Source organism: Lactuca serriola, chromosome 1 (assembly GCF_051521515.1).
Source record: "Lactuca serriola cultivar US96UC23 chromosome 1, Lser_US96UC23_V15, whole genome shotgun sequence".
Classification (NCBI taxonomy): domain Eukaryota; kingdom Viridiplantae; phylum Streptophyta; class Magnoliopsida; order Asterales; family Asteraceae; genus Lactuca; species Lactuca serriola.
Window position 1 is genome coordinate 176,690,715 of NC_136408.1, and position 23,381 is coordinate 176,714,095.

Sequence of the window (23,381 nt, forward strand, 5' to 3'; positions counted from 1 at the left end):
TTGGTGTCTATTACATTACAAAGAACACAAATGTATTAAAATTATATATTTAATGCAATGGATGATGTTTGTTTACTTGTTTACTATTACTGTGTTGTGATACTATACATGACGTCCTCTGCCCCAGAACGTTTCCGCCATTCTTGGTTTTGGGGTGTGACAGTCTTCAAAAACTTCAGTGCAAAAAAACACCAATCAACAGCTGCGGTTGCGACGGGCAAAACCAAAGTTAGTTTTAATAATCTATAAACCAAAGGAAAAGAGAGGTGCTTCCCGATTTACACCAATAAACGAGAGAGATTTGCAATTCCCTTGAAATTGAAAAATCTCTCCTCATGGAGCAAAGAGTGATAATAGATATCAAGTTTCCCATTAAGTTACACCCTTTCTGAATCGTTAAAATCCTTTTTGTATATCTCTCTTAACTTTTTACTTTATCAAAACTAGAAAATGAGTCACAAGGACTCAAAGCCGCCATGTTCTCCATCAACTCCGTGCCAACTTCACTAAATCTATCCCCAAATTCTTGAATTTGCATATCTAAAACCATGTTAAAAATCACAACTTCAAAATGATGTTGATTAGTCTTATTGGTCCTATGCTTTCGTGGGGTAACATAATATTCTGATATGTCCACAATTCCAATACTATGTTTTTCACAAAAAGTACACACCTTCTTCCAAATTTACGAAAACCCATCGTTCTTAAAACTAGCAATGCTTTTTTTGTCCCTTTTACTAACGAAGCCGCTTCCAAAATATCTTGCTCTTTTTTTTGAAGATGCTATGACAAAGTATCGGTGAGGCATAGAATTCCCAACATCAAGTGTAAAAGAAATACAAAATCAACTGTTTTGAAATATAATAAAATACCCTTTGCTTGATTGCAGTTAGATAAAGTAGACCCCTCCTCTTTGACATATTTAAGGACTGCAACAACTTCTGCAAACAAATTCAACAAACTTATAATTGTTCTAAAATGTGAACCCCATCTAGTATCTCCAGCTCGAACAAGAGAAATCTTTTGATTTAACCTTCTTCCTGTTTTAGTTTCACCAATACCAATTTCGGTTGCCACTCTTTCATTTTGCATCTCTCGTATCATATTTTTTCTCTTACAAGACCCACAAACAACAGTAACCACCAAACCTAGTTGTTCAAAGAATTCATCAACATCATCATATTTCTTTGCAACCGCCACAACCACTAACTGAAGTTGATGTGCAAAACAATGTATATAATATGCAGAACTATTTTCATTTAAAATCAAATATTTCAAACCGTTGAATGCCCCACTCATAGTACTTGTTCCATCATAACCTTGCCCTTCAATTATATATTTGAAAAAATTAATAAAAAAATTATAAGACATAAAAATAAAATTAAGATCATGTTAAAGGAATAAATAGTTTAGATTTCTCACCTGATCGATAGTGTTGTTGTTGGAAAAAATGATATCGATCGATGGCGGATTTAAGAGTCAAAGATGATGTATCCAACACATGAACAACTCCGATAAATCTTTCCTTTACAATCCCAAGTCTATCAACATATCTCAAAACTATAGCCATTTGTTCTTTTTTGGAAACATCACTAGACTCATCAACTAATATACCGAACACATCTTTACCAATTTCATCACAAATAGACTGTGACAACCGTCAATTTCCGATCAAGTCAAAGTCAAATAAAGTCAACAAGTCAAACCGGTCAACTCAATTAACCCTTGTATATTATGGTTTACATCATGTTTACTATTGTACAAAACACCATCATAATGCAAGTATCACTTTAAGTCTTCACGAGTTCAGAAAAGTCTAAATGCTAAACATGGTAAGTGGTGAAACTGCTCGGTAAAAACATTGTTTTGTACCCCTCGAGGGCGTATAACACTCATAACAAGGATTACCGGGTCTTGTGAACCTCGCATTTCAAGGCTAAACACTCACAAAAGTCACAAATAAAGACTCTCTAAATCTCTCTCGCTCTCTCTCTCTCTCTCTCTCCCAAATCTCTCTCAAAACTTTTATAATCATTTGGGGCACCCCAACCCTTAAGTTATTCGAAAACGACTCTAAACGGGAAGATAAATGGAGAAACAACCTTAACGAACCGAACCCTCTTAAGGAACCAAACCATCTTGAGGACCAAAACCTCTGATAAGAACTGAAACCTCCTTAGGACCGAAATGAACCGAGCCTTCGGTCCATATCGCTTTCAGGTACCTTCGCTCCATTTCACCTTCGGTTCGGATCAGGATTCTCGGACCGAAGCTCCGCCATCGCTTCCCACACGACACTTTTGCCTGCGAGATTTCTAGGATCAGCCACTCTCATTTCCCTCCTGACCAAGTTCGCGTGCAAGCTTAGGACCAAACCTTCGGTCTGGTCTCACAAGTTTCTTTTTTTCCCGGTTTTCGACTAGATTCGTCTTTTAAGCCCGTTTTCGATGATTTTCGCACGGGATTTTTGTATAAATCCATATTTTATAATATTTAACCTTTCAAGATCATAAAATATGCATATTCTAAGGATTCTTGTATTAAAACCCACACTTTTCTTAAGAGCAAATGCAAAGTACAAAAGGTGGAGTGTTGACTTTTCCATAAATCTATGACACAAGCAACCTCCCATACCCACTTCATGTCACTATTCCCACCTTTCTCTAGTCAATTAGAGATCTTCCCATACCTCCATCAAATCTCTTCAATCAGCCCACTCTCTAATCCCTCACTCTTCCATCTGTAAAACCCCACTCTCCTCCTCCCAAGATACACTTTTACTTCCTCTTATATCCTCTCCAAGATTTCGAGATTCTCCAGGAAGTTTTGAACTTCTCATCCACTATTGGTAAGTAAATTCATTCCACACTTGATTGTCTTACATTTCTTCACTCAAGTCATGGATTTCTCACACAAATATCATCATATTTGTTACTAGATCTTCAAATCTTCAAGTTTCTCCCAAGTATTCTTGACTTGGAAACTTATTCTCTTCAAACATACCTCCTAAGAAATCACTCAAGGTTAGTTCATACTCCTACATTTTCATGTTTTCTTCAAGTTTTAGGGGGGGGGGGAATACAAGTTAATACACCAAAAACTTAACTAAATTCAAACAACAGCTTTCATTAGAAAAGTTGAGTCCTATTTACGGACTGTGTTGACCATCTTAAACTTAATATCTTTCAAAAGTGTTTAATATGAAAATATTTCAGGTTCATACCTTTAAAATGACTACTTCCACATCTCCATACGATGTTTATACAATTTTTGGCGATTTTTACAAAAATGACTATCATTTCATAAACGAATTCAGACCAGTCGGTGAATATGAACATTTTCACACAAGTTAGGGACTTCTAAAAATCATAATAAAAATTATGAATAAACTAGACACATTTTCTAAGCTCTCATAGTTTACTGATTCAGTTTTTGACTTCGTATGATTTTTCTAAAACAGTGCAGATAAGTTAAAGACTACTTACATAGCTTACAATATTAACAGCACTTTGTAGTATGTTGAGCAAAGTACGTAACAATAAGTTTCTAAATGTTGGATGTATTTCTTATTAGTTTATCATCTTAAATAGAAATTAGTCATTTATGATAAGGTTTTTCATTCATTTCGTACACATATAATAAACTACAATAAGTATAGTTTATGGATTTTACAATAAAAGCATACTACATGAAAAAGGTTTTACTCTCAAATCAAAACGGGTTTTTCATATACTACATGATAAACTATAATAGTAATAGTTTATGAATTTCACATCACGAGTTTATTACATAAAAGGTGATTTCATTTCCACCACGAAAGAGGTTTTATAATCAAACTATATGTAAACTAGTTAACGTAAGTTGTGAGACAATTCTTCCATCGTACTCTTAGAGTACGGGTTCAAAATCCTGTAAGTTATAACCATAGTCTCTTGTAGGAAAAGCATGATTATTGTGTATAGATCTATATTGGGATTGACACCCCACACCTCGCTGCTAGCTACAGCAGGACCTACAGGTCTACGGGTGACAAAAGTCATAAGATCTTGACGTCTGAAAAACGTTGCTGCAGGTTAATTCTTGTTGTAGTATGGTTATAACGACTCACATAGGAAGTTAACAATCTTTCAAGTTTATGGGGAAAAATCTACTTTAAAAAGGGGTTTTATCTATTTAAAACTACAAACATGTTATAAGTACAAAACACACAGATATTCTCGGTCTTGGGATTTAGGACTACATGACTTCTATAAGGAAGATATTGGATTTTCTTTGGAAATACATTACTATTATAAACATTATAAGTACAAAACACACACATATTTTTGGTCTTAGGATTTAGGACTACATGACTTTTATAAGGAAAATATTGGATTTTATTTGGAAATACATTACTATTATAAACATTATAAGTACAAAACACACACATATTCTCGGTCTTGGGATTTAAGGCTACATAACTTCTTATAAGGAAAATAAGGGATTTTTCTTGAAATATACATTATAAAGTACCAGGTTTACACAAAATGGCTTTCATGATATTAAAACTACGTTTCATCTCGAATTGTTAGACTTCAGCCATAACTGCTAAGTGTACATGTTAGAGTTACATACGAATTTAGTTGCAATCAACTTAGAATTGGTGGGCCCGTCTTACTTCATGTTCCTTATTTGGTTGTGGATCTAGGGCAGACTCATTATATTCGACGGTTTATTTAACTTAAATTTTATATAACTTATATACACTGGGTGATTATTGAAGGAATCTATTGGTCTTTCCAGGGTACATTATTGCATAACATAGGAGCGTTCATTTCACACGTAATAAAGAAAATATTGAATTTTCTGGAATCATACTCTATCGCTTTTACAAGGAAAACGACTTCTTTCTCAAATAAAACTCTTATGAACTCACCAACTTAATTGTTGACACTCTTTCAAAACTACTTGTATTCTCAGGAAACCAGTAACACAGGAAATCAACAGATTTTGAGCAGGGGACGTTAAATCGTCAAACATTTCATTTTGTCATCATAGTGTAATTGATTTGAAACATGTAAACACATACGATGGTGTAACTTTTTCAATTGTATTTATTGTGGTTGTATTTATTTTGAGCACTATTCTACTCGTTGTTGTGATACTATACATGAACTCCTCCACCCCCAGACGTTTCCGCCATCCTTGGTTTGGGGGTGTGACATAGACTTGATTATCTCTTTGAAATGCAATTGACAATATCTTTTTGAATCTTCGAATAAGTTAACTTTTCATTTTTTTGGAACATTTTCTAAGGTAAATTTAAAAATCTTCTCATTATCCTCTCTAATCAAAGATAAGACTTCAAGAAAAGTCCTTTATTATTAGACTTTTCCGTCTCATCATGTCCATGGAATGGTAATGCATTTTTCAATAAAAATCTACAAGTACGGATTGTAGCACGTAATCGGATTTCATAATTACTTTGCTCAAATTCCGTTTGCTTATGCAAAACTTCACCAATAGATTGGTTTTTTCTCAATAACAAATGACACTTTTCTTCGGCCTTATGATGTGAACTATGAATCTCACCCATATGTTTCTGGAATGATTTTTTTTACTCCAATTGTCAAAGCCTTCAATTATAAAAGCATCTTTTCCACCTTGACCCCCTACCACATCTCTAAACAAATAGCAAAAAAAACAATATGCCATCTTTTTTTGAATACTATACTCTAACCATGGAAATTCGGTAAACCATTCCACAACAAAACATCTTTGCTTCTCACCATATAAGGTAAATTCAAAATTATGCCCCTTTGGTTGACAAGGTCCTTTAATCAAATATGCCCTCCTTATTTCATCCCTTTGGTTGGGATTATAAGATGTAATCTTTGGCCTCTCCCCCGTGTCCGAAGGAAGATCATTCAAATCAAAAGATTGTGGCACTTTTGACTTTTGAGTATGCTCATTAAATTGTGGTTCTTGTGGTTTTGAAATAGGTTCATTAGATTGTAGTTCTTGTGGTTTTGGTGTATGGTTATTAGGTTGTGGAACTTGTGTACTTTCATTAGCCCTTTTTTTTTGAAGTTCTTCACCATTGTTGTCTCCAACATCTATTTGTCTTTTGAAAAATTTGTTAATAGCAACCTACAATCAAAATATATCAACAATCAACTCTAATTCTATAACTTGATTTTAAGTTCCAACAACAAATAATCACTAATTATTGACCCTAAGTGTAGAGTCTATTGGATTGCATCATAGGCTCGGTCCATAGCCTAGTTTGAATGCCGGTATTGGGACTGTCCAGCCGTGCGTTATTTTGTATTAGGGTTTAGTATATAAGCTGCATGCATGCAGACTTAGATGGCATCGCTTTTATTGTTTTCGTTTTACATCTCTTGTAAACCCTAGCTCGCCTCTACAGCGGAAGTTCTTCATCGAGCTCTATTGACGCGTGACTCAGTTTTGAATCATAAGCATAAGTTTGATTCTGTATTCTGTTCATACTCGTATTAATCATAAGTTGTTTCATTACTTTTATCATTCTTGTGAAAGATCTAATCGATCTAAGAGTTTTTGAACTCATCAATTGGTATCAGAGAAGGAGACTGTGTAATCCATACACACCTCTTCTGTCGAAGAAGTTCATAGGGTTTTAATTCTGATTTGATTGATATTTATTGAGCCATCACTCTTTATTGGCGTATCTCATTAATTGTTAATCTAACCCTAAACGAAAAATTACAAGTCTGATCTTTTACAGGTTTTCGATCAAAAGTATTCACAATTTCTATGGACGATTCTCAAACTAATCCGATAAATATCTCCAACAGCATAGGGTCTACAACAAGAATACCGATCTTGTATATGCAAGACTATGAATTTTGGACGCATCACTTTGAAGACTACGTGAGTGGATCGGAGGACAATGGGTATCTAATCTGGGAAGCAATCACTTTAGGCCCTTTCGCTCACTCAAGCACATCAAAGATTGTTAAAACGCAGAAAGAATACAATCAGCTTGTCAATGATGTCAAATACATTCCTCAGGATGAAAAAGAGAAGTTTCAGTGCAACATCAAAGCTCTACGGATGATAAGGTTTGCGCTGCAATCGGATACGTTTCGTTTGGTAAGCTCATGTGCTACAACTACGGAGATCTGGGATAGATTGAAGGAATTATATTCCACAGATGAAGATCTGGAACACTCTATTCAAACTCTCCTGTTATCTGAGTTTGGTGATTTTAAACAAAAGCCTGATGAAAAACTTGTCCAGACTTTTGATCGTTTCAATCATCTTTTGAGTAAGATTCTGATGGGTTTTGGTCATAAGACATCCTATGTGCTCATACAAACCCTAATGCTTGGATCTAGGTTTCTCTATTGTACATGCTTTGAATCCAAGACTATAAACCCTAATTCTAGCATATGGAAATCAATATTAACATATAATTAGGTTTAAGATAGTACCTTGATTGTTATGTAGCAATAACAATCCCAATTCCTCCTTGAATTGACTTTGGAATGCTTAGAGTCACAAGTGTCACTCCTCTAATGGCTTACAAACACCAAGAGCAAATGGAGAAGGTATAAAGAGAGAGGATAGAGGTAGGAATTCGTCCTTAGGACTTCTTGGGAAGGCTTAGACGAATTCATGAGCCTTAGGGGGTTTATATAGGTGTAAAGATTAGGGTTTTAGTCCTTATCCTTATCTAGTTGCTTGCCCACCAAGCAACCATAAGATAAGTCTTAGAAACCCTTATCCTAGTCGAATTCTAAGGCATTATCTCCTTAAATTCGTTCACCCTATATTTAAGATAATCCTTACCTTATTTTGTAACTATCACATAATTACAATTTAGCCCCTCTAGTTTAATTAATTACACTTGATCACAAAATTAATTCTTAATTAATTATTGACCAATATTAATTAAACAAATATGATTTCTCCTTTAATATATTATTCTTATAACATATTAATAAATCATAATAACCTCTCTCTCTCTCTATTTATTTCTCCAATCAAGTTGCTTTGGTGAAGGCAACATAAAAGGACCATGCACCATCGGGTCAAGTACATACCAAAATAGTTATGGACTTAGACACTAATCCAACAGATAAAGCATGGAACTCAAAGAAAGGTGATTGAATAGAAGGTCACCTTCATGAACGGTCTCAGACCTGAATGGATGGCCGTTGTGTCAACTGTCAAAGCTCATGAATAGTTCAAGTCATACTCTCTGGCAAAACTTGTGGGTATTTTAAAATCCCATGAGAATGCCTTATCGAAGGAAACGAATGTGGTTTCGGGTCTAGGTTCTTTAGCTCTTGTCTCCAAAGGAAAGAGTTCAGTTGAAGAACAAGAGGAATTAGATCTTGTACATTTTGATCTAACCGGCGAAGAATATGCAATGATGGTGTCAAATCCCAGAAAATTCATCAAAACGAAATTCCTAGCCAACAAGAACCGAAACTGACAGGGAAGTTATAGCGCCAAACGAATCAAGGAGGAAAAGAAGATGGGGTCAAAGTATGAAGAGTCAAAGAAGGAAGCTAAAATTGGAGGCGACTCAATATTTGACTGTCAGTACTGTGGAGGCAACAATCATTTTGCTAAAGACTGCATGCTGAGAAAGAAAGAAGTGAAGACAAGCGAAGATGATGAGGAAGCGAGCCTCCTGAGAAGATTGGAGGAGATAAAGAAAAGAAAGTATGTTGTTAATAACTCTACCATGAATGCTTTAATTGTGCAGGGTTCAAACAACAGTGATAAGTTTGGAGGTGTGGAGGTCTGGTCCACAGATTCGGAGGATGATGAAGTTAGGAAGCCTACTCACGGAAAATCTATGATGGAAAAAGCAGAATAGACAATGGGGAGATGCTTTGCAGTGACCGAGAGTGTGTCCCAAATGAGAGGATACACAACTGATGGGGGAGTTGTAGAAGAAAGAGAGTGAGAGGACAAATGTTTTGCTGCCAAGCCTGTCAGCACTCAGATCAACGAATGTGATGAGTTGATCAAAAAGGTACAAAATATTCTTGCTTCTCTAAAATTACCTGCTAATAATTATGAAAAGGAGTTAAATAATTTAAAGTCAAAATTCTCAAGCATAAGTAGCAGTCTCACCCAAACCCGTGTCACGAATTCTAACATAACTAATCAAATCAGCAGGATTTCTTCAAAGAGTGAGGAACGGAGAATGTGGATCGAGCAGAAGGAAAAGGAATTAATTAGATCAAAAGATGATTCTATTTATTTGCAGAGAGACAATCTTAAACTTCTCTAACAAAGAAATGTTTTTTATTTAATTGCTAAGAGACTCTACTTTAACATAACTCAGTTGCATCTTGATTGTGAAACAGGGAAGAAAATACATCGTATGATTTTACCATTCCTTGAATTAAAGGAGGATGAAATCGATGCATAAGCATACAACTGTGAAAGCATTGTATCTTTTGACGAGGTGTCTCCAGCATATAAGATAGGTCTGGACAAAATTGAATCCTGCATAAAGTCCAAGGACCACAAGGACATGCTCAAAAATCTGCTAGATGAAAATGATAGATTGAAACTGAGAGCCAAAGCTATACAAAAATTTGACTCCTTGAATGCCAACTTAAGTTCAGAAAAAAAAATTGATGTTGAAAATACATCTGAACTTAATGAGGATGATGATATTAGTCAAATTTCTGTAGAGGATTTGGTAGACTGTTCTGAATTAGCCAAAAACGAACCCAAGTCCAATAAGAACCTTATTTCTGAAAACTCTGTTGAGTTTGCTCGTTCCTCGACCGACAAGTCCAAAGTTCTCAAAGCTAAATTTATCGTCTACCAAAAGGTTCAGACTACCCCAAATCAAGTCTACACTGTGTCGGGTGTCACTACACAACAAACTGCAGAGTTAACCGCGATGGTAGAAGAAGACAATGTTGGTGGATGTGATGAATTCTTTTGGTCGGCCCCAATCGACAACACAGACGAAACAGAGGGTCTTTCTCATAAAACCTCATGGAGAGTGAAAGGTAGATATATATCTGAACCACTAAATGAGCCTACAAAGTACGATGTGCCGAGCACAAGTGGAACTAAACCATCTGTGGATGAACCGATGCAAACTACGAGTGATACTTCTTCAACAAAGAGTGAATGTTGTGCTCATGGTTCTAAAAGAAAGGCCAACATTCATAGAAATCCAAAACAGGTGGTTGATCGAAAGCATCAATGAAACATAAGATACAAGAAGAATCTCTCCGAAAGTAAGCGATTTTGGAACTCTCAGAATCCTGATTTTGTAAGGATTGAAAGGAGGTCTAAATTGGAAGAAAACTCAAGGAACCAGAAGCACAGTTCTGATAGGAACCAAAAAGAAGGTTTCGGTCCTTCAACAGATAGGAACCGAAAGGGTAGTTTCGGTCCTTCGACTGAATACAACCGAAAGAGCGGTTTCGGTTCATCACCCATCAACAACCGAAAGAGTGGTTTCGGTCCATTACCCATCAAAAACCAAAAGGGTGGTTTCAGTTCATCTTCCAACTACAACCAAAAGGAGATTTTCGAACCCTCATCCAACTCCAACCGAAAGAGCAGTTTCGGTTCTTCATCCTACAACAACCGAAAGAAGAGTTTCGGCCCCTCATTCCATGGCAAACGAATGAGCAATTTTTGACCTCATGCCTACAAGTCTGCTCATAAAAACCAAGAATCTAATGTCTCTCCTAAGTCCAAATCTCCAAATTCCAGTCCTTTAGTCAAAAACCCCAGTCCTCCCAAGTCAACAAAAATTAAAGTTTTCACCATTAAAAGAAAAGATGAAACAACTTTAATTAAACGCACATATATGGTTGATATTTCTCTTACTATACCATGTCCTGTAAATGGCTCACGAGGACCCAAGAAACTTTGGGTTCCTAAATCTGCTTAATTTTCTGCAGGTTATACGTGACGAGCAGTTTGACGAAGAATGGTACATCGATAGTGGATGCTCGCGTCACATGACAGGGAGGAAGGAGGAACTAAGAGAGTTTCGCTCTCTTAAAGACGGCGGTATTGTAAAGTATGGCAATAGCTCTTTTGGAACTATTAAAGGCTACAGAATGATCACTAATGGCGAGTTCTCCATAAGGAAGGTTGCATATGTTGAAGGGCTCCAACACAACCTCATCAGTGTATCACAGCTGGTGGTTGGTACCGGGTTAAAAGTATCATTCGATGATGAAGGCTCAGAAATTGTCGAGAAGAAGTCAAACAACATTCTGTTGAAATCAAAGCGAAAAGCGGAAATGTATCCCCTGAACCTCAATCCGATAAGAGGTAAACCAGCAGTCGGTTTACTCACAAAGGTTCACTCTGATGAAAGCTGGTTATGGCACATAAGACTCTCTCATCTGAACTTTAAGGACATCAACAAATTTGTTGTTAGGTCCAGTTTAGTGTTGCGTCTTTGGGCTCGTTAGCTAGTCCAGTTTTGTCTCCGGTATGGGTCTGTCCATCCGTGAGTTATATGTAGGGTTTATTATATATAGATGCTTGCATGCATTCTTGAACGTAATGTTTTGATAGAGATTTTTAGCGTACACGTTCTTATCTTTTGTAATCCTAGAATCCTTTACAGCAGAAGTTCATGTTTCCACTTCACCTATCTCTTCTCCACCGGTTACCATTCTTATTTCGATTCCCCCCATAACCTCCACCACTCAAATACCACCTACCTCCATCCCAGTACCCCCTCCCATCTTTACAGGCGCAACCACCACAATCATTGAAGTAAGAACCAACTTATTTGATACGGGGGCTCCTACTACAGCACCCAAAACAAATGAACTCAGTTATGTTTACCAGAAACGAAGGCCAAAAATGCCTATTCGCTTTGGCATACAAACATGTCTATACCACTGCATGCCTGGAACATGTCTTAGGGATCATTCATCGGTGCAAGCAGAATTCAGCGGATGACAAGAAGTACTTTGATGATATGATTCAATGGTACATTCGCTTCAGACAGACTATTCTCGCACTTATCCCTCGTCTGTTTGATGTCACCAAGAGGTTCCGGCAGCAGGTCCAAGCAAGAAGAAATGATAGTCTCGCTCCAAATTGACGCAAAGGGGGAGATTGTTAGGTCCAGTTTAGTGTTGCGTCTTTGGGCTCGTTAGCTAGTCCAGTTTTGTCTCCGGTATGGGCCTGTCCATCTGTGAGTTATATGTAGGGTTTATTATATATAGATGCTTGCATGCATTCTTGAACGTAATGTTTTGATAGAGATTTTTAGCGTACACGTTCTTATCTTTTGTAACCCTAGAATCCTCTACAGCGGAAGTTCTTCATCGAGCTCTGCTGAGGATTGAATTAATCGAATCATTTGACTCATTCAGATCCATTCTTGTGTTTTTGTTTAACTGTTATTACTTTCTTTATTCGCCTGTTTTAAAGATCTATCGATCAAAGAGTTCTATAAACTCATCATTTGTCTTAGGTGATCATGTTCGAGGACTGCCAGTTCTGAAATTCGAAAAAGAACATCTCTGTGCAGCGTGTGAAATGGGAAAGCAGAGTCGGCAGAGTCATCCTTCAATTATCAACACTAAGGTAATAGAACCATTGGAGTTACTGCATATTGATCTGTGTGGTCCATCGTCCATCGAAAGCATTGGGGGAAACCAATATATTCTGGTTATAGTGGACGATTTCTCAAGGTTCACATGGACCTTCTTTCTCAAGCAAAAGTTTGAAGCTACACCAAAGCTCAAGCTCTTCATCAAACAGATTGAAACGCAACTAAGAAAGGTAGTTCGTAATATAAGGAGCGACAATGGGCTGGAATTCAAAAACAAAGATTTTGGATGTTTTCTTGCTGAAAAGGGGACTACTCACAATTTCTCATCCCCCTATACTCCACAACAAAATCGCATTGTTGAAAGGAGAAATCGATCCCTGTTGAAGCTGCTCGCACCATGTTATGCTTCGCATCCTTGCCATTATACTTATGGGCTGACGCAATTGCGGCTGCATGTTATACTCAGAATCGATCTTACTTGAATAAACGGTTCTCCATTACTCCTTACGAGATCCTGAACAATCGAAAACCAAACGTGAAATTCTTTCATGTATTCGGTTCCAGATGCTTCATTTTCAATTCCAAAGAGAATCGAAACAAGTTCGATGCTAAGGCAGATGAAGGAATTTTCTTAGGCTACTCCCTGAACTCCAATACATATAGAGTTCTCAATAAACGCTCAAATAAAATTGAAGAAACATACTATGTCACCTTTGATGATAGTTATGTTAAGAAGTTAAAAACAACAGAAGATGCATCACAAGACATATTTCCAAAGAATGGTCAGGTTACTATCTCCATCTCGAATCTTTTCAACCAATTCATGCTCTTGATTGATGAGCCTCAAAAGGCAATTGACTCTGAATTAACTGCGAAAGACAACAAAGTTGATAATCTAAAACAAGTTATAGATGATGCTGCTAGAAAAATGGCTGATGATCAATCCAAAGGAACCGAAAGTGAAGACGGAAGCGAACCTTCTGGTACCTATCCAACTGTCGAGGGGGAGGGTTCTTCTCCCCATCATGATCAAGGTTCTTCGTTCCAGGGGGAGAACTCATCGCCAAATACAACAGCCTCCACTGAAATTCCAACCAATGAAGGAGGTACAAATGCTGGTCCTGAATAGGACTCATTCTTCGAGGGGGAGAAAACAGTTAGTGAAGATGACAATTTGTCTGAACTCGAAGAAGAAATCAACACTGAATTAGATCCTATCTATGATCCAAAGTTTCCTCCGCTTGTCAAATGGACCAAAGATCATCCCCAGACTCAAATTATTGGGGAATCCTCGGAAAAGGTGTTAACTCGCTCTCAAATCAAAGCAAAACAGGCTGCCCTATTTTTGAATGTCGAGTTCTGTATGTTCAATTCCTTCATGTCCAAAGTTGAACCAAAGACTGTTAATTCAGCTCTTGATCATTCAGACTGGGTTCAAGTCATGCAGGATGAGCTAAATGAGTTTGAACGAAACAAGGTATGGCGTCTAATTCCAACACCAAAGGATGCTTCGGTTGTCGGTCTCAAATGGGTATTCAGAAACAAAATGGACAAAGAAGGAAATGTCATTCGTAATAAAGCAAGGTTGGTGGTCAAAGGATATTGTCAGGAAGAGGGAATTGATTATGAAGAAACCTTCGCTCCAATGGCTAGATTGGAATATGTTCGTCTCTTTCTTGCGTACACTGCTCACAAGAACTTTGAAATCTATCAGATGGACGTCAAATGTGCCTTCCTCAACGGTGAACTTGAAGAAACCGCCAGGAGTCGTGAACGAGAAGTATCCTGATCATTGCTATTCTTCGACAAAGCTGTCTATGGCCTAAAACAAGCTCCCAGAGCATGGTATGAAACTCTCACTCGTTTCTTAAAAATGTCTAAATTCAAACAAGGTTCGGTTGACCTAACCTTCTTTCGTAAGCGAGAAGGTAACCACCTTATGATAGTCCAAATTTATGTTGATGACATCATCTTTGGCTCCACGAATCCTAGCTTAACAGTTGAATTCCGAAAGTTGATGGAAACTAAGTTTGAAATGAGCTTAATGGGTCCAATTAATTTCTTTCTTGGATTGAACATTAGACAGGGAACCAAAGGCATTTTTATTAATCAAGAAGTATATACCAAGACTTTGCTCACTAAGTTTGGAATGACGGGAAACTCCAAAGTAAAAGTGTCGATGGCTTTTGCAACGAAACTCACACCATCATTGGAGAAACCAGCCGCTGATACAACGCTTTATCGAAAAATGATCGAGTATCTAATGTATCTTACTGCCAGTAGACCTGACATCATGTTCTCTGTCTATTATTGTGCTCGATTTCAAGCCAACCCAAGAGAACCTCATCTTCAAGCAGTGAAGAACATCTTTCGCTACCTATAGCGAACCTCCTCTCTTGATCTATGGTATCCAGCCAACTCCGGATTCTTTGTTCAAGCATTTTCAGATGCCGATCTGGGTGGCTGTGGATTGGATCGTAAAAGCACCACAGGAGGATGTTAATTTTTGGATGGAAAATTAGTCAGTTGGCAATCAAAGAAACAAACTTGTGTTTCGTTATCCATTGCAGAAGCTGAATACATTGTTGCAGCATCCTGTACATCTCAGGTCGTATGGATATAGAGTCAACTCCGGGAATATGGCTTAAACATGAAGAAAATCCAATTATACTGTGACTCCGAAAGCGCAATCAGAATTTGTCACAACCCAGTGCAACACTCGACGACTAAGAATATCGCACTGAGGTACTATTTCATCAAGGATCACGTCGAAGATGGCAACGTCGAAATTCACTTCGTCAGAACGACTGATCAACTGGCAGACATATTCACAAAGGTCTTACCTGAAGCAACCTTCAATAAGATTTTACAAGGCTTAGGAATGATGCAAGCCGAGTCAGTACCGAAATTGCCTTCGCTTACATAAAGGTAACAAGTGAAATAGAGCGAACCCATATCAACCAAACGTTCGGTCTATTTCGGGTTCGGTCTATTTCGGGTGCAGTTCGACCAAGAACCGAAATGAACCGAGCGTTCAGTCTATTTCGGGTTCGGTCCTTCTGAGCTTATTGTTTTTTTAAGGCATTTCAAATGTATTCTTTTGTATATTTTTTTTATTATTTTTTTTCTACTCATAAAATCTCAAAAATATTTTTTCTTTCGTTCAATTGGTCTATTCTCACAAAAATCCAAAAATATTTTTTATTATTTTATATTTCTAACGTTTTTATGTTTGTCTAAGTGTGATTCTCGCTGGCCCAGCTGAGGCAGGTAAAAGTTATTTTTTTTCGTTAGTTAGGCGTCCCTAGAAGCATGCTGCTGTATGTAGACTCAAGTCTCAACTGATTCTGAGTGAAGCCTTAATAACATGATCAACACCAATCATGTTTTCCCAATCCAGGCTATCAAGTTCACTCTAATCATGAGCTACCTTACTCTACTCTGAGTTTAGAGTTTTCTGCTTGGTCATTCTTTTCTTTAAAAGGCAGAGGTACATTCGCTTCTTATACCATCTCCATCACCTTTCTCCATTATATTTCGTTTCATCAATATAACCCCTAAGACTCTCAGTTTTAACCACTAAGGTTTATGGTTATACAAAATCTGCGTTCATGATCTTAGTTTCATGTCACTATGTACTAAGTGAAACCCAAAATTCAACACCACTAATGAATTGACGGTGAATTCAAAAATTCAAGATATTACTTGTTACCCAATGAAATCTCTTTTTCTTTTTGAGTGATCTTTATGAGATTGCCTTTCACCAAGGCTTCTCTAACCCTAAAAGATCCAGTTTATTTTTTTGAGATTTCTTTAATTCTCTCGTCACTATAAAGCATTTCACACCTACTTGTTTAACAGATCACAATGATCTCACAAGTACTTTATTCAATTTTGGTCTTATGTTAAGTATCGAAATTATGAAATGAAACGAAATCCACCCACTTTAACCTTTAAAAGAAGCCTTTCAAAACTTCTCAACGAGTTATTGATCGTTATTTCATGGGAAACCAAGCAAGCACTTCAATGTCTCTCTTGACTTTAAAGGAAGTGATTTTTGCCCAGAATCAATCGTTTTATGTCTAAATACAACATCACAGATAATCCCAAAAATACTCATTTTATTTCTTTATCTTTTACACCCTTTGCACGAAAATTTTTAATTTTTCCAAATTCTAAGTTTCACACAGATTAATGATTCAAATGCTCAAGGCACAATCTCTCAAGCGTCATAAGGGGAAACGATTGGGATAAAGTGGTAGCTGACTCAGCCGATATCCAAACGGTTTGGCGATTTGAAAACTGTGACTTTTATGAAAAGGCGTGAAAAAGGGAAACGTTTTTCTCTCTCCTCATCTTCGGCACGCCAACTGTTCACACATCAACTCAGGCGCTATTTTTGAGATAATCCAAGATTTCAGCCGTATTCTTCTCTCTCTTCCTTGTACATATAAAAGAAATTGGAACGCTACTCTCTCAACCTTTATCACTTCCAAAAAGCTCTCAAAGAAACCCGGCGATTTTCTGCAATTGTTCATCGTCATCTTCAAGCTCCTAAAATGGCAGAATCTTCATCTGTTCATGATACCTTAGTTCGTCAACCCCTACTCACTATCAAACCCCAACAGAACCTAATCATTGATCTCACTCCCTTCGTTTATGAGCCCTATATGCTATATGTGGTTGAGTGTCTCAAATACTCACCACTCGTCGACGCACTGACAAAGGTTGAAGTTGTTCCTATGTCATTCTTATCACTTGTCTACTCTACGGCGTTCTACGACAAGGCTAATGAACGGATCCACTTTGAACTTCACAATGAGAAGGTCTCTATCTCCAAGAGTCGATTATGTGCCCTAATCGGTCTTTCTCAAGATCCGTCTCTGGTAAACCCCGATTCCATTACAACTGGCCAACTGTTCACAATGTTTTATCAGATGGGGTATACTGAAACCCTAACAACCGTCACCAAGTTCAAGAAGTCCTGCCTTCCTCCTCAATGGAATGGCCTTTTCACACTCTTATTCAAGGGATTGTCTGAACGGAGCGTTGGTTCTGACAGTGGTAGCAAGGCATTCATGACAGTGATGTATGGGTTGTACAATGGGCTTAATCTTGACTGTGGGTCCATTATTTGGCAGCAGTTGGTTCAAAGCCTAGTTTCTTTTTCCAGGCATTCGGAGATTTCATGTGGGCGTTTCTGGACTATAATCACCAAATGGGCAATGGATCGTAATTGTGTCCCAATTATGGCGGATTCCTTGCTTTCTTCTATCGCCACATTTCATACGACGAAGATCATCATCACTGATCCAACAAAGTTCTCATACATCGGCTCTATTCCTGAAACCATGCTCGGTTGTATCTCAGCATCGAGTAATCTTCTTCAACAGTACATGAAACGTAAATCCGTTGGTCTACGTGATCTTACACCCACAATGCTTCGCTCCATTGAAGAGGCTGACAAACCAGCCAAGAGGGGTAAGAAGCCTGAATCGTAGAAGGAGGGACCGGTAACAAAACCAACCAAGGGGCAGACCCCCAAGAACAGAAAAAGTGATAAAGCTGCTCCTTCGCAACCTCAACCCAAAAAGCAGAAGAAGCCTGCTAGGAGACTTATTCTTCAATCCTCAAGCGATTCGAATTCAGAATATGTTCCTCCTAAGCAGAAGAACGCTCCATCTTCAGATTCTGAGAACGAAAGTTCTGATGAAGAGGCTTCAGACCGATGGGACACTTTGCCTCGCTTCCCTACTCCAGAAATTCCGGTTCGTTCCTTGCCTCCTTCCCTTCCACCTGTTACAATTCCTGTTTCTATCCCTCATATATCTCAAACAACCACCTCTCAACCCTTCACTACTATTCCTATTCCTACTCATATTTTCACAGATACAACCTCTACCAGTACTACTAAACCTACCTTTTACGTTCCCAATCCACCTGTAACCGAACCTCCTTTTACAACCGAACCTGCATTTACAACCGAACCTCCACCTTCTTCAAAACCCTTGTCTCCTACACACTCTACTGAAACAACTCCCATTTTGGGCGGTGAGGACTTGGAATTTGATTCCACATATTTCAGTCCTTATCGAGTGCAGAGTGAGGATGATGACGACGAGCCAATTACCAAATGTCATCTCAAAGCAGTTAATGACAAGCTCGATCAACTGCTTTCCTCTTCCTCCTCTGGTGCCCCCTCAGAAGCTGCTTTAAAAGCATTGTTCTCATCGGTTGTTGCCGAACACAGTGCTACCCTAACTGCTGCAGCCAAGGCTATCGAAGCCTCCTCTTCCCAATGTCAACAGGCCTCTATTGCTACTGATGCCTCGACTGAGGAGTGCAAGGAAGCGACCGCAAAAGTCGATAAACTAGTTTCAGATGCTCAATTATTTCTAGATTCTCTGCAGGCTGCTGCTGCCAAGAATGCTGCAACTATCAACACCTCAGTAGAGACTCTTCAAAAGACTCTCCATTCTGAGTGTTCGAACCTGGAAGCGGCACGTCATGCCATTGAAGAAGCAAATGCCTTGCTCCATGCTAAAGTCAACGAACGCTTAACTAAACTGGAAGCGGACTTAGCTATGGAAAATCGAATTATGGATGAGCAAGAAAAACGTACAACCCAACTTAAATTGCAACTACACAAGGTGCGTACTGCTACTACAAAGATTAATGACCTCAAGTCAGAAAGGGAGGTTATCCAGAGGTCTGCTGCCAATGTTCACTCCATCCTCCTTCACCTTATTGAGGCGAGTGATCCTCTTATCACTATCACTGTCAGACGGCATTTGGCAGACAAGCTCAAACCAGCACTGGACATTCTCAGCCGTATCGAGGGTATTCCGGTGATTGGGGTCCAACTGAAACAAAGGGGAGAGAAAGATTCAAAGCAGCAACCTCCTCCTTCCAGCTCAAAAACCAGCTGCTGAACCGAAGGTTAATGAAGCTTCGGTCAGTAACAAAGATAAGAAGAATAAAAAGATTGGTGAAGAAGACACAGACAATGAAGATGATGTGTATGTCGACATTCCCAAGAAACCTGTCCCAAAGGACAATCCTTCTGAAAAACAAACGGAAGAAATCACCAAGAATCAACACGCTGAGCTAGAACAGAAGCGAAAGGAGGCGGAGCTCCTTGAGAAGAAAAAGTCTTTGTTTGCAGTATGGACTAAAGACTCGCTCCAGCGGTGTGCAATTGATGAGCCAACTGTTCTATGGCTCGAGCCAATAATGACATTTGGTCTTGACAACTCCAAGGATGCACAGTTCGATATGACAATCACTCGAAAGGCATTCATCTTCCATTGCTTCAACTCAACTGTTTCCATTCCATCTTCGGACCCGAAGGTAGATAGGGATCTGTTGGAATTTTACTTGGAGTTTGCTCAACCTCAATACCAGACTTGGAGCTCAAAGAAGATAACCACAGTCAAGGTGATGAAGCCCTATTCAGCAGGGAAATTTATCAATGTCAATTTCAGGGTGACTCGAGGAACCGAAGGCTCATTCCACCATTTTTCCCTTGCTAATCTACCGAACCTCAATCCCCATGACTGGATACTCCTCAATAACATTCTACTGTCGAATCCCGTGGAGTATCAGCCTATCATCGATCATGTCAAGCGTATGCTTGTTTGCTACATTCATGAAGTAGCGAAGATGGACCAGGAGATTGCCTCTGCCATACACAAGCGACCAACGATCAAAACCATGGGCAAAGCTGGCAATGTCAACACCATGATCAAGGGGAAAATCGATTCGAAGTACCATACAGTCATGTTCCTCAGGGGCGAAGGCCAAAAATTCATGTTCGCTCTTGTCGACGACTTGTCTCGAGCATATCTTGGAGATCATTCAAAGGTGTGACCAGAACAGTGCTGCTGATAAGAAGCTATTCATTGACATGCTGAGGTGGTATATTCAGTTTAGTCAAACTCTTTTTGCCATTATTCCTCGATTATTCAAAGTTATCAAGATGGTGAAGCCTGTTCAGAAGAAATAATCTCTCGCCTCATTTGACGCAAAGGGGGAGATTGTAGAGTCTATTGGATTGCGTCATAGGCTCAGTCCATAGCCTAGTTTGAATGCCGGTATTGGGCCTGTCCAGCCATGCGTTATTTTGTATTAGGGTTTAGTATATAAGCTACATGCATGCAGACTTAGATGGCATCGCTTTTATTGTTTTCGTTTTACATCGCTTGTAAACCCTAGCTCGCCTCTATAGCGGAAGTTCTTCATCAAGCTGTGCTGAGGCGTGACTCAGTTTTGAATCATAAGCATAAGTTTGATTCTGTTTTGTGTTCATACTCGTATTAATCATAAACTGTTTCATTACTTTTATCGTTCTTGTGAAAGATCTAATCAATCTAAGAGTTTTTGAACTCATCACTAAGTTTCTAATTTAACAATCCTAATTGGTAATTTCTATTTTTTCAACACAATGCCAAAAAATTGAATTTCAATTAAACAAAAAATAATCACAAAATTTTTACTTACTTGCTTCATTGTGCACCACTTTGATCAAAAATCACCCACCATCGGCCACCGGGGGACTTCGCAGGAAAACACCCACCACCGGCCACCGATCGGCAGCAAAAGAGATAGGGCAACAATTTGTCATCGCAGGGCAGGGAGTCAAACAAAGTATGAAGTCACGATATGTTAATTTTTGGAAATTGTCGTTCATAAGTTTTTTTTTTTGGTAATAGAGATTGGGCTTTAAGTTTGGGCAATTGGGTTACTTATTAAATGGATTATACATTTACAAAATAATAATAATAATAATAATAATAATAATAATAATAATAATAATAATAATAATAGGGTAGCCGAAAATATATTTTAGACTTATGGTGCATATAAACAACAATTTATTGGAAAAAATTTGTATTATTAATTTTTTTGGGGGCCTCCTGTAATACACCGGGTCCTTAATTGGATCTGCCTATGATCTTAGGTAAGGCTCGTGGTCGAGGTGTGATTATATGTTTGTTAGGTTTTGGTGGGTTTGCTTTTATGTTCATGTCTGAGGTTTTCGGCTACAACAGTGGGTCATGGATTATGTTCTTCAATTTATCAGTAGGACGACGTGAGGTTGGAGAGATCTTGATCAGATCATATCCCTGAGTTTTAGCTAGCATGGTTGATGTATGGGGTGGCTTTGTCTGCCTGGTGTTTGTCCTTCGGCGGGTCACATATTTTTTACGCAGAGGATTGAATCGACTTTTGGGTTTGAAGGAAGTGTCCATATAGAGCATTGTTCAAGTGGTTTAGCGAATGTGATTTCGACCTTTGGAGGTTTCCGCTCGGTTTTGGCTTATGTTCCTGGTTTTCGAAATCCTTGTGTTAGTAGTTGCAAATTCTGGCATTTTGAGTGACTTTGACACATGTTGAAAGGATTGGGCTAGGAAAAAACCCACAAGGGGTTTGGAGGGTGTTTTAAGAATAATTTGTAACGACATATTTTGAGGACGAAATCTAATTTAAGTAGGGGAGAGTTGTAATACCCGTTTCATAAAATGGATCAGTTTAAGACCTTATAAGGGTCAAGGATAAGGTTTTTCGAGAAAACAGTAGTGGCATGGAATTATATGAAATGTGTATTTGTTGGACACCACGACGTGGTGGCTGTTGCAGCCCAAGCCCACAATTTTTAGAGTTTCTTCCATATTTAAAGCCTCTAACTCTAAGATCGGTGCATCCACTTCATCCTCCAACATTCTAAAACGAAACCCTATCCCCATTGAGTGTTCTTGGCCATTTAAAGGCTCATTTCTCATGTAATGGTGTGGAGCTTGAAGATTAAGTTTATTGCAAAGTGTTTTTGCGAAAAGCCTAAGTGTAGATCTAGCAAAGTGATTGAATTTATGGACCATTGTGAGTATAAAACTTAAACCTTTACTTCTACGTAACACCCATAAAAATCAAGCCAATTTAAAACTTTTTCAAACATCCAAAAGCCATTAGTTATTACAAAACGTTTTCAAAATGGTTTCATATCAGAGTATCCCAGAAACCATAAGTCCAAAACATGAGGATGTGTACAGTCACACCTTCACCTTGTCGAGTCATCTGAAGCACTTGAAACAATAAACTGAAACCTTAAGCACAAAGCTTAGTGAGTTCTCCCAAAATACCCATACACACAAAAATACACATATAATCACAAACAGCATACTATGGGTCCAATCAACCATCAGGTTGGAATACCGCAGACCCTCAACCATCGGGTTGGAATGCCAATATACTATGGGTCTAATCATTCATCGGGATGGAATACCCCAGGCATGTTGATTGTCGCACGAAGCAACACAGTCTCACCGTATACACTGAAAAATATGTCGAGTCCAATCAATCATCGAGTTGGAATACCCGAGGCCCAATCAACCTTCGGGCCCAGTCATCCATCCGGATGGAATACCCCAGGTTGAAATGCCAATATATATATATATATATATATATATATATATATATATATATATATATATATATATATATATATATATATATATAACGGGTCTAGTCATCCTCGGGATGGAATACCCTCGGCCCACAACCATCGGGTTGGAATGCCTACATACTACAAGTTCAATCATCCTCGGGATGGAATACTCACGGCCCACAACCATCGGGTTGGAATGCCCATGTTTATTGGCTTTCGTACAAAGCAAATAAGCCTCAACTACCAATCAAACTTGTGCACATATAAAAAATAATCACATTGAATCTATAGACAGATAAAATGATCTGACGGATCATAGCAACATAATAACATCTAATCTACCAGGATACTAATCTAACAGATCATAATAGCATATATCATCCTATCTACCAGGAT

The 23,381-nt window shown here is 38.3% G+C and overlaps 1 protein-coding gene across 1 annotated transcript; it reads right to left on the bottom strand.

Moving 5' to 3' along the window:
- Positions 1-421: 421 nt before the first annotated feature.
- Positions 422-1,570, bottom strand: LOC145064217 (uncharacterized). The gene is made up of 3 exons (XM_079011707.1): positions 1,423-1,570; positions 873-1,325; positions 422-540 (listed from the first exon to the last, which is right to left on the bottom strand). The coding sequence occupies exons 1-3, from the start codon at positions 1,568-1,570 to the stop codon at positions 422-424; spliced, it is 720 nt and encodes a 239-aa protein (XP_078867833.1).
- Between the last annotated feature and the right edge of the window lie 21,811 nt (positions 1,571-23,381).

Coding starts and splice junctions, on each gene's coding strand:
- LOC145064217 (XM_079011707.1), bottom strand. CDS start 1,570: ATGGCTATAGTTTTGAGATATGTTGATAGACTTGGGATTGTAAAGGAA. Junction 1,326..1,422: donor ACAACAACACTATCGATCAG/GTGAGAAATCTA, acceptor ATATAATTGAAG/GGCAAGGTTATGATGGAACA. Junction 541..872: donor TAACTGCAATCAAGCAAAGG/GTATTTTATTAT, acceptor ACATGGTTTTAG/ATATGCAAATTCAAGAATTT.